Here is a 14,465-nt window from a genome sequence, read left to right on the forward strand (position 1 = left end):
TGAGTATGCAAAGGATTTTTGGAAAGAAATATCTTGGCTTGTTTTCTCAGCTTACAACAAACTTTTTAGTTTTGAGGTAATTAATGCACTATTTTTAATTTGGGAATCAGGATCAAAGGAGCTGGATGATATCTTAAAACTGTTAACTCTTTTTGGCCTATTTCATCTTCACAAATGTAAAGTTACTTACTGATTGAATGCCCAATTTTAGGATTTTTTGTATTGATTTTAAATTATTTTCTTAATCTCTCTGCTCATCACTTAATAAGAAAGCTGCTAAAACTACTGTATTGATGGAAAAAAATATTGACTTTGATGTAAGGGTTACCTCCTGTGTATTCTTTGAAGTTGACATTTTATGTGTAATTTTCCATTTAAGTTATTTTTTATTTTAATTTATTTATGATTTATTAATTTTTTTTAAAAGATGTTTAACTTTTTATTTATTTGTTTTTGTTGTTTATATTTCATTTTTATTATTCTTTATGTATTTATTGTCTTGTATTCTGGGTGTGTGTATTTTATTGCTATGACTGTATCCCTGTGAATGTTATATCTTCAATAAAAAAAATAACTAATCAATTCTTTTTCCGGCTCAGACTGCATAGGGTAAGCTTAAGGGTCTGTCACGTGATGAATGAACGACTCGAAAAACCCGAAGACTCGATGGATGAACTAATCATGTCTCTTTCCAGGTCAGACTGCATTGGTTAAAGCGTATGGGACTGTCACGTGATGAACGATCTACTCGAAAAACCCGAAGACTCGAGAGATGAACTAATCAATTCTCTTTCCGGCTCAGACTGCATTGGTTAAGTTTATGGGGCTGTCACGTGATGAACAAACGACTCGGAAAACCCGAAGACTTGTCAGATAAGAGGTGAGGTGAGCTAATCATAGACTGAAGACCCAGGTAAACAATTAATTAATCTTTTCTGTTTCTTATTGCAGTTTTGTATTGTTTGTAATAATAGTGTGATCAACGTTTGCGTTAGTAGATGTGTTAGGGAAGTAACACGTAACATTTTAATTGTATTTTGCTAAAATGAACGAAATGACTCGAAAAAAGATTCGTTCATTTTGCTGAACGAGACTCAAAGGTCCGAGTCGGTAAAATGATCCGAACTTCCCATCACTACTGGGAAATGGCTTAAATAAAATCCTTTAAGAGCAACCCAAAACAAAGTAAATCTCAAAGTATAAAATATGTCTCTTTGTAATCATGTTTTGTGATCTGATCTGTATGGACAATTGAAATAGAAATATCTGTGACATCCTTAATCTAGCCTCCATGGGCACTGATATTTTGTGTAATTTGTTTGTCTGTCTGAATAACTATTTGTAATGGTCTTCATGCACAGTTAGAACGTGACAGTGCAATTAGATTTGAACTCTGGCTATGTTAAAGTTGTCAGTATTTAAAGTCGGCATGAAATCAAAATGTAAAATTCTTATTTTTTAATGGAATACTGTAGTGTTTATTATAAATAATTTATCAGTGCACTTCATTTATTTTTTTTTATTCATGTGCCCTCGTAATCTTTAATCAAAAACGTTAACCTCCCCTCCCCCTCAAAACGACTCATCTTCTCTTCCGGTCACGAGCTATGGCGCAGGGGGGGAGCTAGTGACATGAGGGGTAAACACTGGGATAAACAACAGGTGGAAAAGCTGAAGCTGATGCTTCACTTTATAGAAATCAATGCATTGACCAGTGCTGATGCAAGCCATGGGGGAGTACACTACCCTTAAAATTTTTAACGATATTAGGATATTACCACAATATTACTCTTAGGACATCGCAAACAATTTTTTTATGAATATGACTTAACCTGATTGAGGACACGCTTAGTCATTCAGGCAGTCTCTCTCGCGCTGTTAGGCATGTTTTGTGCCGTTGATCGCCCTCGTCGTTGTCTTCCTCAATAAATAAAAACCAATGTAAAATCAGTTCAAACCTGCTGTTGTGGATCTTTTAGAAGTGGAGCCTGTGCTACGACTAGCCATTATGTCTCCTGCTGAGCTGCTTCTCGAGCCACTAACAGAAGTGACCTGACTTCCAGCTCTGGTTTTGGTGCCTTGCGTTGAAACACTAGAATATGTTAACCTCTGCGTAACTCCTGCTGCTTTTCTGCCTTTTGTTGCACCAAGTTTTACACCACTAACACGATCAGGCATACAGGCACCAGGCTGAGGTGGAAGTGGAGGTAAGTCTTTCACAGGTGCGGGTGGGGGATCCTTTGGCAAAGAATAATTTCCTCTGTAAGAATTCAAACCATCGTTTAGGTTCTGCAGGTGGACTCCAACTTCTTCATCAGAATCCAGAAGTCCGTCCGCTGTAATGGATGGGCAATCCTCTACACCCGGATGTACATCTGAGTCTGTTGCCATTGGGAAATAGTCACTGCTAGAAGTGAGAGGGGTCTCCTGAACTGGATGGATGGCCTTGTTACCTGAACATGAAAGTGGAAGGGACTTAGCTGCATCTTGGGAGTGGTCACTATCATCAGAAATGTTCAATGGGCTGGTGTTATTAAAACCCAGTGAGAGTGGATCCTCTTGATCAACAACCGGTTTGAAATGTTTAAACTCACATGGAGAGACCAAGCAGAGGTCAACATCATGGGTAGTATCAAGCAATAGACTCTGAGGTCCAGATGGGCACCCTTCTGGGCCATCGTGAGGTCCCCTCTGGGTGTGAGGCTTCTTTAAAGACAAAGACATCTCTACTTTAAAATCAGAATTGACACGGTGTCCATTGGAATAGGATGTTTCGTCTTCGTTGGTGGACTCGCTCACCATTGGCAGCACTTGTTCAAAAGACATTGACAATGAATCATCAACCTCAGTGGACTGCGGTGAACTTACTTCTGCAGGCATTGAGTGAGTGGTGGTAACAGTGGGAGATATATCAGGCATTATATCCTTGAAAGAGCTAAGAGACAGGAAGCTAGAATGCTTCTCTTTGGAGGAAGTTGAGATGCTCTCTTGGTTACTTTTAGGGCATCCAGACTCTGAAAACTTGGATAATCCCATTTGCTGGCTCTCTGAACAAAGACACATCTTAACCCCAAAACTACTATGATCCTTTGAGGCCCAGGTCTCTTCAGGTGACAACTGATAAGGAGTATGACCAGCACTATTTGGACCTGATCTAGGAGATGTTAGCTCTAACGTCTTTTCATCAGGACTGACACAAACTTCCTCATCCCCAATTGTTGAAATATTATCTTTCAAATCCCCATCGAGCAAAGTATATTCAGTTGGAGTGAGGTCTAGATTCACACAGCACTCATTTTTTATTTTGACAGAGGGTCTTGGAGATGCTGCAGCCTTGCTAGGGTTTGCTATGCTGCTACACCGAGACTGCACACTACCCGTCGAGACATTTTTCAGGTTCCCAGAGTCAACAGTTTGCCTCTTCACAAGTAATTCATGTTGCTCTTGATCCATTTCCAGAAATGCTGCTGTCATATCTTCTGGTGAAGACATTATGGAGTGATTTACATCTTCGGAGTCGGGTGACAACTTCTGATTTTGCTGCTCCTTGTTAGATTTAAATGTTTTTGCTTTGTCTTCAGCCTCTTTGTTCAATTTTGCTTCATTTTTTACATTACCAGGCTTATTTGAGTTCAGTAATCCAGAGGAGGTTTTCTTGATGTCTTTCCCAAGAGACTTTCTCTCTTCGGTTTTGCTATCTAGCTTTGGTCTTCTCATCGAAGAATCCTTGCTACCTAATATTTTTCTCTGTCCATTTTCTTGTTTCTTTGAGTCTGATATGTTTGTTTTTTCATTGCTCATGTCCTTAAAAGACTCCTTTCTTGTAACTAGTCTTGAGGGTTTATGTTTCACATTGCTTTCTACAGATTTCAACTTTTCTTCACTTTTTGGATCATTCCCATTTATGCCTTTGGTTTTGTCTTTTAGTTCTAGATCTCCACGAAGAACTCGGTCCTTTGAAGCACCATTGCTTGGTCTGGATTCATTTTTACCAGATTTGGGACTATCCTGACTCTCTGCAACTATTGGATTCTTTTCTGATTTAGATGTTTCAAAATCTTTGGAGCACACTACAGGCCGCTTAAGAAACTCTAGATGCTTCAGTCTCTCTAGACCATCCATTATCTTTCCTTGTGGTGTAGAGCCAGGGAAGAGAACTCTGATGATTTTCTCCACTGGGTTAGCAGGATGCCAAACAAGCAAAGCACATATAGAGACCAAAGAGGTTAGGTGGCCATCTAAACTCTTGGATTTGGAACTATTATCTGGCCAGCTATTCATGAAAGACTCTACTTCTTTGCTACATTTGACTGGATTTAGGATGTAAATTTCAAGACATCCCACTCCCATTTTCTGGAACAAAATTACTGGTTCTATGGTGCCACTTGAATTGCGTAAAAGTGGTTCTGGTGAGATCTTTAGTTTTTCCAAATGCTGTAAAATAAGTGCTGCTAGATCACTGCTTCGTAGTACATTAGGATCACCCTGAAGTTTTTTTCTATTTGGGGCATTGAGGAAAACCACACCAAGCTCTGGAGAGATTAGATTCTTCACCCATTGCTCCTTTTCCTGTGAGTCAGTTTTATTTTCCTCAAGCTCTGCGACCTTCCTCTCCAACAGGCTGTTAAATCCCGGCAGGTTGTCTGTTCCAACATGTGTAAGCAACACTGAGTCAACACGGTCCAAATGCCTGACGAGCTTCCAGAAGCAAGAGCGTGGATCTGCTCCACCATTGACCAAAACATTGAAGCCATTGACAGCAAAAAAAGCACAGTCGCCTCTCCCTCCTGGAAAGACATAACAGCATGGATGGCATAGCTTGAGAAATCCCACTGTGCCAGGAGGCTCTAAGAGGTCAAATGGAGACTGTGGCTCCAAGGACTCAAAAAGGTGGTCCGTGAACTCCTGAAGGCCCCCCATTTTGGGTAGTACCATTAGAGGATTCACCTTAATGTCAATAATGTTGTGTATGTTGTGCTTCCCTAGCACAGAGTTTTTCCATTTTCCAGTTTTAGGGCAGCTTAATGTAAGGTTTGCTTTGCCATGTATGCTAACTGAATTTAACAGAGCTTGAATCTGTTGGATATGTACAGAAAACAAGGCATGAATTCAAATATATGTGAAAACAGCTATTATATTACTGCACAACAGAATAATTTGTAATGCTCAGAAAAGTCATATTATATACAAAAATGGATAGTTTTTCCATAGCTTATGTGATAACAGTTAAAAGGACATTTAAAACATTGGCATACACATTTACAGGACGACAAACCTCTTCATCTGAAAAGATCTGGGTGAAATCATTTGGAGTGAACTGCCCCGTGTGCAGGACCAGATCCCCAGAGTCCTCAAGAGACTGTCCGGTGAGCACCAGCAGTTTGTGTCGAGGTATGGATGATATCAAGCTGTGGACCTGAATTACAAAAATATTTATAAATTTCAAAAATATTTAAATTAACTATTAAAAAAATTATATGCATATTACATTTCAATTAAATTTCAATCTGTCATTACTGTAAAATGTGCCTCTACAAAGTATTACAAAATGGAGACTAAATGACTTGAAAGTGTATGAAAACATCAAATGTGCAGATAACATATACATACAGTACACACAAACACCCACACATACTTTATATTTATGTATATCTATATATTTGTTACGAATGTTTTGTCAAAATAAAAGAGAGATTAATCAATCATTCATCTTAAAATATTATTATTTTATATATAAAGATTTTAATTGGCTATGGTGTCTAATATTGCCAAGGCACTGTATAATTTTAGCCTTAACATGCAATGTAATTTGACCCTTGTCATTTATTGATTGTCATGTAATACAAACAAATGGAATTGAGGAAGAGAAGGAGATGCCTTTCAGTCACACACCTCAGAGTAGAGAAACCCTTCAGATGGAGTTACTACAACCTTAATGTCCAGTACATCTGAACTGAAATGAAATGTCTTCTGACCTATGATGGGATTGTTGGGAGACAGACAAATTTAAAAAGGGAATTAATCAGAATAAGTACACAAATGTGCCATGCATATGCGGATTTCTTAAGAGCATACATTGATGCATTTCTAATGTACTAATCTTACAAAGGACGGCACAATAAGTTAAGTCAAAGCAAACCGCAACTGCAACAGAATATTCCACTGCTGTTTTTCTAACAGCAGCCAAAGTCTGAACAATTTGTAGAAAGTACTTCCTTCCCGTCTTTCTGCTGCGTCTACTGAAATAGCAGATTAGCCAACCTACAACTTTTACTGTGTGCGGTTTAGACAGTTCTCATTACACAATATACAGAGGGTACAGAAAAGAATCCCCCCTAACTGTTTGTGGACTGCCGTCTTCAAGTCATTCCACAGATTTAAATGGGGTTTAAGTCTGGGCTCTGACTAGGCCATGCAAGGACATTCACCTTTTTCTCTTTCAACCACTGTGTGGTCAGTTTTGCTGTGAGCTTTGGGTCATTGTCGTGTTGGAACGTAAACCTTCTTCCCATTAACAACTTTCTGGCAGAGGGCAGCAGATTTTCCCCATCCATTTTATCTTACCCACCTATCCTGATGACAACAAGTGCTCCAGTCCCTGCTGCAGAGAAACAGTCCCCCATAACAGGATGTTACCACCTCCATGCTTTACAGTAGGAATGCTGTTGTTTGGATGGTGAGCTGTACTGGATTTCTGCCAGACATATTGTTTGGTGTTGGGGCCAAACAATTACATTTTAGTCTTATCTGCCTCAGAATCTTCAAGGTGCTTTTTGACAAAGCTCAGTCATGACTGCATGTGGCATTTCTTGAGTGGCTTTTTTCTTGCAACCCTCCCAAACAAGCCACATTTGTGAAGAATTTGTGGTATTGTTGTCACATATACACCAGGACCACTCTTTGTCATAAATTCCTGCAACTGCTTCAGAGTTGCTGTAGGCCTCTTGGTCGCCTCTCTGACCAGTTTCCTCCTCGCTCTTTCATCCAATTTGGAGTGACATCCTGATCCAGGGACTGTCTGTGTTGTACCAAATACCTTCCACTTCTTAATAATAGACTTCACTGTGCTTCTACACTCTTAAAAATAAAGGTGCTTCAAAAGGTTCTTCAAGTGATGCCATAGAAGAACCATTTTTGGTTCCACAAAGAACCATTCAGTCAAAGGTTCTTTAAAGAACCATCTCTTTCTTACCTTTTTGTAATCTGAAACCCCTTCTTTCGCCACAAAGAACCTTTTGTCAAACAGAAAGGTTCTTCAGATGTTAAAGGTTCTTTATGGAACCACTTAGACCAAAAGGTTCTTCTATGGCATCGTGAAGCACCTTTATTTTTAAGAGTGTAGGCATTGATAAATCCTTTTAATTTTTTTGTATCCATCTCCTGACTTGTGCCAGTGCAGTACTTTATCCCAGAGATCTTTTGATGGGTGCCCATAGTTGATTGTTTGCTTCAGTTGCACTACCAAAGACTTAAATGCTCCAGGAAAGCTCTTTTCATGCTGAGCTAATCAAAATGACCACAGCTGATCATAGTTGAAAGTTAAATGGATTTGTGTGCCATTGAGAAGGTGATTAGCTACACCTGATTGAGTTTACAATTCATTTTTAGGAGGGGGTGATTCTTTTTCCAACTCAGTGATTCTGTTTTTTTTCTGACATGTTGGTGTTATATCTTTCACTTGGATGCTATAAGTTGCACTGAGTAAATACAGCTGGCTAAAACAAAAACTCATTTCATTTCAGGATGCAAAGCAACAAAACGCGATTATTTTGAAGGGGGGTGATTCTTTTCTATACCCACTGTAAATATTAAAATTATAATAAATTAATGATTATGACCCAGTAAAGCAAAGAGAACATACTTCTGCATTTTTACATCAGAGTGGCTGTAATTAACAGATGTTTGAGTTTCTACATGTAAACTAAGCAAGGAACAGATTTACATAAACATTTTTTTGATAAAAGTCCATATTAAGACTTTATTTCAAAACAGATTTACATGCTCAGTGGATACTGGAGTTTCCCTGTATTTATGGTAATCAGCATATTCTGAATAATGTAATCCATTAATGTTCGTTTTCTGCTATTCTTGTGTTTGCATGACCCATAATTCTTTTAATATAGGAATATGCCAGTTGTCATTCTCAGATGTCTAGAAATTGACATATTGGCTTAATATGACCATATTCCATTATTTACTAGAATAATGTTGTGCATGTCTGATACTGTATATGGAGCTGTGCTGGGGTTGCTTCTTTGTTAATTCATATGTTCGCATCCCACACATACATCATGTGCTCCAAATGGGCACCAAAAGATTGCCCAGTGTTCTTTAAAAGTGTAGCCTACTGTACTTGAAGTTCACATCTTTCACTGCCAACCCAAAAGAAGGCAACCCTTACCTCTTATGTCTTTGGGCTGATAAGAAGAATGGTGAGAAACGAAAAGCTTTAGTTGCTCATCCAAATTACACACTGTCAGGTCCACATCCCATGCACGAATACCTGTGTTAAAGTGATGCAAATATATGTAAAATTTAATATAAAATCCAAACTCAGTATATTAAAACATGTGCTAATGTATTTTTTTTAACTTACTGTACTGGGTTTATTATAAAAACAATAAATGTTGATTTAGGAGAAAGCAGGCTAAACCCCCCAGAGCAAAAGCACTGCAGTCAGCATGTAACTGAAACATCATGTGAGACACAATGTGGCTTTCAGAGACAAATGAGATGGCTGGCTGACTGGCCCTCAAAAAAATCCTCGTTTTGTGGCACTGGTCTTCTGTACTCATAAAATTCAAAAGCCTCTGAACAGCATGTTCTCATCTCTTATGACCAAAAAAAAGAGAAGCCGACTCATCACTGCTAGGACTGAAATAAGAAAACATCTAACAGTGTTGGCATAAATAGCAGAAAAATCAGGTACATTTCCTGAAATGGATAGGAAGGAACAGGTGGACTAACAATAAACTAAAGTAATATTGCAATATTGTAATATTAATAAGTACATTTAAAACCTGACAAATTACTCCTGTGTGAGGCAAAACCTAAATGAAAGGGTTTTATTCCTCCATATTTGCTTTCATTTAATTTTACTGTGAACTGTTAATCATCTTTCTTTGTAGACAAATTTCCATTTTTGTCTGATCACTACCATGGAGACAGGCTCTTTGATTGCCCACACATCTGTCAATATTTGACATGTCGTTGAAGCCTTCTATAGTCACATTAAAATGGTACCAAAAGATCACTTTTCTGTTACTGTTATTGAAATGTGGAAGACTGTCTTGCTGGAAAATCCATCTTAAAGCTGTGTTTTGTAGCATGTAGCTGGTTTTTAGCTGGTCTAAGATGATTATTATTTGGCTAGCTTAGACCAGCTAGACACCAGTGATCAAAAACACAGCAACTAGATTAAAGGGGTCAAATGATGCGATTTCAAGTTTTCCTTTCTTTTTGGAGTGTTACAAGCTCTTGGTGCATAAAGAAGATCTGTAAAGTTGCAAAGACTAAAGTCTCAAATCCAAAGAGGTATTCTTTATAAAAGCTAAAAGTCAGCCACGCCTACCTAAAATGGCTTGTTCTAACACGCCCCCAGGGTGCGAACTACGGGGGAGCTAGGGGGAGCTCGGCTCCCCTTAATAAGACATGGGCTCCCCTGAAAACGTGATTTGTGAAATTTTGGGGGGTCTCAAAAAATATTGACAATGTGTTATTTTGACGTGCAATTTCAGTTTTGTGTAATGTGATCATCGTGGATTATTATGTGTAAAATTGCAAAAATAGAATTTATTCATGCATGACGCCGATTTAAACCTAATTAACTTCAATAAAGATAACTAGGCTATACATACAATTCTTGTCATGAGCATCAAGGTGTGGGGGCGCTGCGGTGCATAATTCCACTCATGTTTAGTACATGTTAACTCAAAGATTCGTAGAAAAAATATAAACGTTGGACTCTGTGGTCGATTCTGTGTTAAGGTAAGGCATGTTATTTGCAATTATGTGTTGTGGCTGGCTTGTTATAGGTCTGCGTGACTCTCGATGTCTTAGGTCTAACTGAACGGAGGAATTATGGTATTCTTCTGTAGCCTGACGACGAGTAACTTTAACCGTTGTTCATGTGAACTCAGACAGCCTGATGCTTTGTTTATAGACTGTTTGTGGGTGGCTGTTTGTTGTTTCACCTATCAATTCGTGTCTATATAGTATAATAGGGTAAATCCTGTATAGTGATTTATCCTATATAGTGCTTGCATAAAAGCAAGTAGTGCATACACTAGCTGTTATGTATCTTTGTAAATCATTGTAAGCCCACGCGCAAGCGCACGCCCCAATGTGTCATCAGGCTAATGATGGCCACTAAAAGTTACATGCAAGCAAAAAACGATCGCTGAGGTGGGTGTAAACGTGCAGATCCGAGTCTAAACTGTTGGGTAAGAAGAACACGTAATGACTGAAACGACACATTAGTTTTTTTATAGCTCACATACTGAACATGTAAAGCAAATGTAGTTAAGCATACAGGAAAGGCTGATGCACAAGAAAGCTATTTTTTATGTTTACGATCTGATATGCTATAACACTGCAGTGCAGGAAACTATATATATATATTATGTATTGCTGAACGCGAGAGAAACTGTCTGGCGCAGTAAAGTCACATATTGTGTGATTGTGCTTCAGTCATCTCAATTTACCAGGCAATCAGTAAATCTTAAAATCAAACAAATTAAATATACTAAATGCTCGCAACCTGTTCTACAACATACAAATACGAGAGATAATTGTAATCCCTGATGTAATATTATAAAAGCATTGATACGTTATTATTTAATTATTCTAAATCCAAAATGTAAAAAAAAGAAAAAGAAAAAAAGAAAGCAATACCTCGTTCAATCTCCACCACAATATAGTCCAGTATATGCGGTCTATAGAGCGCACCGATGACAATCAACACTGAGTATTTGTCATTGCTGAATCCAGGATGGGCTGTCAGGTCCTCCGATTCCATCACTGCTGTTAGACCCGACGCCATGTTGGAAAGTTATTCTTATGATGTAATACACAAACAAGCAAGCATTATTGAAGGAACAGGCGGATAATTTGAATGGAACTGCAGCTGACCAATCGAAGTCGGTATTCAGACCGCCTCGTTGCATGCATCACTATTATCAGCAATCTGAAATGTGTGTGTGTGTGTGTGTGTGTGTTTAAGGAATGCATTTAACAGCCTATATAATCATATTGATCTGTGAGTGAGGGGATATATATCCTCATTCAAGTTCTGTACATACTGTAGATAAGCAAAACAAATAAACCATTCAGTAGTTCATGACTTTATTTTGAATTTCCATTCATTTTACACAACATTAATAAGAAAAAATGAACTGCAATGTCTGAAGCAAAAGGCAATTAACAGCATCAGGGAAAATTGTAGATTTTTCTCCCAGATATCCTTTTGTTTATAGGCATTTCAAAATAAAAAAGTGGCATGATGTTCCTTGTGGACAGCCGCATAACTTGCCAACTCTTGCACCTTTACGTACTGCACACTGCTCACCTGCATCACACTTTAGATAAAAAGAACACATGTGAGTAATGAAATGGTCAGTGTAATAACAGTGCATGAACAGATATTGCAGTGCATGATTTCATGGGTAGCCTACATCTGAGTATCTATGCAAAGTCATTACAGCATTATGTTAACATCTTCGCGATATACATACTCATGCTGTCAACTTCATACTCTTTGTAAATGATTCAATTCAAAGTGAATCAAAGTGAAAAGTTGCAGTGAACTTATGATTTTACTTAAAGCCTATCAGAGAATGCAGTCACTTAATTATGATCAAAAATAATTTCCACATAAGTGTAGAGTTGAAAAAAGAGTGTAAATTTTCTCCATTTGTGTGAAATGCAACATTACCGAAGGAAGTAGGCTAAACTTTTTTCCAGTTTGTGGCAGTTGTTTATTCTTTAACTTCTCAAGAACCTCTTGCAGTGCCTCTATCTATAAAATAATTACAATTTTAGATCCATTTCCTGAGATTATTCAAGATGATTGGTTATTTTCCAATGTTCCTTCATGAAAGACAGGGTAAAATGCATAACTCACCAAATTGTTCTCCTCCTGTGTTTTTGTGGCACTCTCCAAAGAGCGACCGTCAAGTGAGTCATCACAGCTTGTGAGAATGAAAGACAGGGCAGAAGCAGCAGCAATAAGAACGATCCGTCCGCTAACCATGGTGCTGAAACAAGTTTCCTTGGTCCCCACAGCAGAAGATGGTCAGTGGTCTCATGGTGTGATGAAGAGCTGCTCTTTATAAATGGATTCAACATCACCTGCTACAAAATTCATGATGACAACCCTCAGTGACACATGTTAAGCTCATACAAGGCCATGTTCCCATATCTCTAGTAGTTTGTGAGGGGGAAAAAACAAAATTCCTAATAATGCAGATGCAGTTTGTGTTCTAACTTGGTGTGACCATGCATTCTGTATATATGTCTGCTTATCTTATGCCTATGTTTGTACGCTGTTATACATCAGGAATTTCCTTTTACAGACTCAGGGACCGCACCCAAAATTTCAGAAAACCCAGGAACCCCCAAAAGCTTTCTGTAACACTTTACTCTAATTTTCATGAGTACCATAATTAATTTTACATAATATAATAGGCCTACTTAATTGTTAGTTAAATTCACATAGTTTGACAACTATAGGAAACTTTATCTTGTTGTTTCTGTTTTTACATTTATATGCTGATCTGTTATTTGAAGTGTTATTTAATTTCTTAGTTCTTTTTTAAAGAAACTTCTATATATTTAGTATTAGCCTATATCAATGTAATACATTCACGTACCATCAGGGGTTGACAAACCTCCGAATAAAGTCCTAAATAACTGTGTGGCCCTTTGGGCTGATATCCAAAGTAAATAACCAAAGTAACTCATTTAAAAACTTTTTAAAAAATGTCATTATAATTTTTAAATAAAATTACTTAAATGAATAGATAAATTACTCAAGATATGTGACAGACAAACTCCGGAGGACTGCATGATCTGGATGATTGTGGGTCAAGTCCAATATTGACACTGATCTGGCAAGGAGGAACAGATGATTGGGGGCATGTATGAAGAGTAACCAGGGTCAGTGGCGTTTCTTCAGGAACTAATGAGACAACCTATAAGGAAGAGACCCCAAGGCAATGGATGTCTGGGGTAGCAGAACAGTGATGGAGTAATTCTTCCTAATTCAGAAAATTAGGCTACTGAAATGCTTACATTTATTTATTTATTTATACGCCAGATGCTCATTACAAAACATAAGAAATAGAAGTAGGCAAAACAATTCTCAAATATTTTAATCAAGTGAATATTGAGGAAAGTTGAGAAATATCAAAATGTAGAAGTTAATGACCTACAAGATTTTAATCGTCGGACTTATTCATTGCTTCATTTTACAATAGGCTACTAACTTTCTGATTATTCTATGGAGCGAGGTGAAGAGCTATTAGCCAACTCAATATGTTTGCAAGGCCATATGGCTATTAATGTCACTTGATAAAGGATTAAGATGATAAACACATTGTCAACAGTTGATTTATGGTCGTACAAACTTTGTCAAACTATAATCTTATTCAACTGATGTAATCACGATAGCCATGATTGAGCTGATTACCATGCAAAATGGTGTTCCTCTAACAATCAAGTAATCTTCCGCACAGTGTTTCGATTCACAGCTCATCTTTATTTTGTTTTGTATTTAATACAAATAAAAAAAGTGCACTTAAAGGGGTCATAGGATGCCCATTTACCACAAGCTGATATGATTCTTTAGGGTCTTATTGAAAAGTCTGTAACATAGTTTGGTTAAAATTTCTCAATGGTAGTGTAAAAAACACCTTTTTTACCCTGTCAAAAACAGCTCTTTTCAGATCAAGCCGTTTTTGTAGCATTTTCCTTTAAATGTTAAAGGGGTCATATGATGCTATTTAAAGATCATTATTTTGTGTATTTGGTGTAACGGAATATGTTGACATGCTTTAATGTTCAAAAAACCCATTCTTTTTCAAATACTGTACATTATTGTAGGTCCTCTATGCCCCACTTCTCTCAAACATGTTGTTTTCAATGAAGCCCCCCTCCTTTGACAAGCGCAGTCTGCTCTGATTGGCCAGCTGACCCAGTGCATTGTGATTGGCCAAACACCACAAGCATGCGTCGGAAATGTAACGCCCCTTACCATAATCGCGAGCGTCAGCTTTCAAAATAAATATCAAGACAGTTAATAATGTTGTTAGTTTTACCATCAGTTCAAGCCTGAAAGGGAAACAGAATCGCGTGACACACACAGTGATGATGCAGTACACAAGCCGCGGTTAAGACAGCTGACATGCTATCATTAATAACAAAACATACTTACAGTCGCTGATTCAGAAGCGCCAGATTGTCATAGC

General features: G+C 37.8%; 2 protein-coding genes across 2 annotated transcripts; both read right to left on the bottom strand.

Annotated features, from left to right (window-relative positions):
* Positions 1-1,947: 1,947 nt before the first annotated feature.
* Positions 1,948-11,041, bottom strand: LOC107558785 (electromotor neuron-associated protein 1-like). The gene is made up of 5 exons (XM_016242473.1): positions 10,894-11,041; positions 8,402-8,503; positions 5,893-5,975; positions 5,276-5,416; positions 1,948-5,076 (listed from the first exon to the last, which is right to left on the bottom strand). Exons 1-5 carry the CDS (start codon positions 11,039-11,041, stop codon positions 1,948-1,950), a joined length of 3,603 nt encoding a protein of 1,200 aa, XP_016097959.1.
* Positions 11,042-11,468: 427 nt separating this feature from the next.
* On the bottom strand, positions 11,469-12,281 carry LOC107559154 (cocaine- and amphetamine-regulated transcript protein-like). Its single transcript, XM_016242899.1, has 3 exons — positions 12,122-12,281; positions 11,933-12,016; positions 11,469-11,576 (listed from the first exon to the last, which is right to left on the bottom strand). Exons 1-3 carry the CDS (start codon positions 12,248-12,250, stop codon positions 11,469-11,471), a joined length of 321 nt encoding a protein of 106 aa, XP_016098385.1. The 5' UTR covers positions 12,251-12,281.
* Between the last annotated feature and the right edge of the window lie 2,184 nt (positions 12,282-14,465).

This window comes from Sinocyclocheilus grahami, unplaced genomic scaffold (genome assembly GCF_001515645.1).
Source record: "Sinocyclocheilus grahami isolate Dianchi unplaced genomic scaffold, SAMN03320097.WGS_v1.1 scaffold21.1, whole genome shotgun sequence".
In the NCBI taxonomy this organism is placed as follows: Eukaryota; Metazoa; Chordata; class Actinopteri; order Cypriniformes; family Cyprinidae; genus Sinocyclocheilus; species Sinocyclocheilus grahami.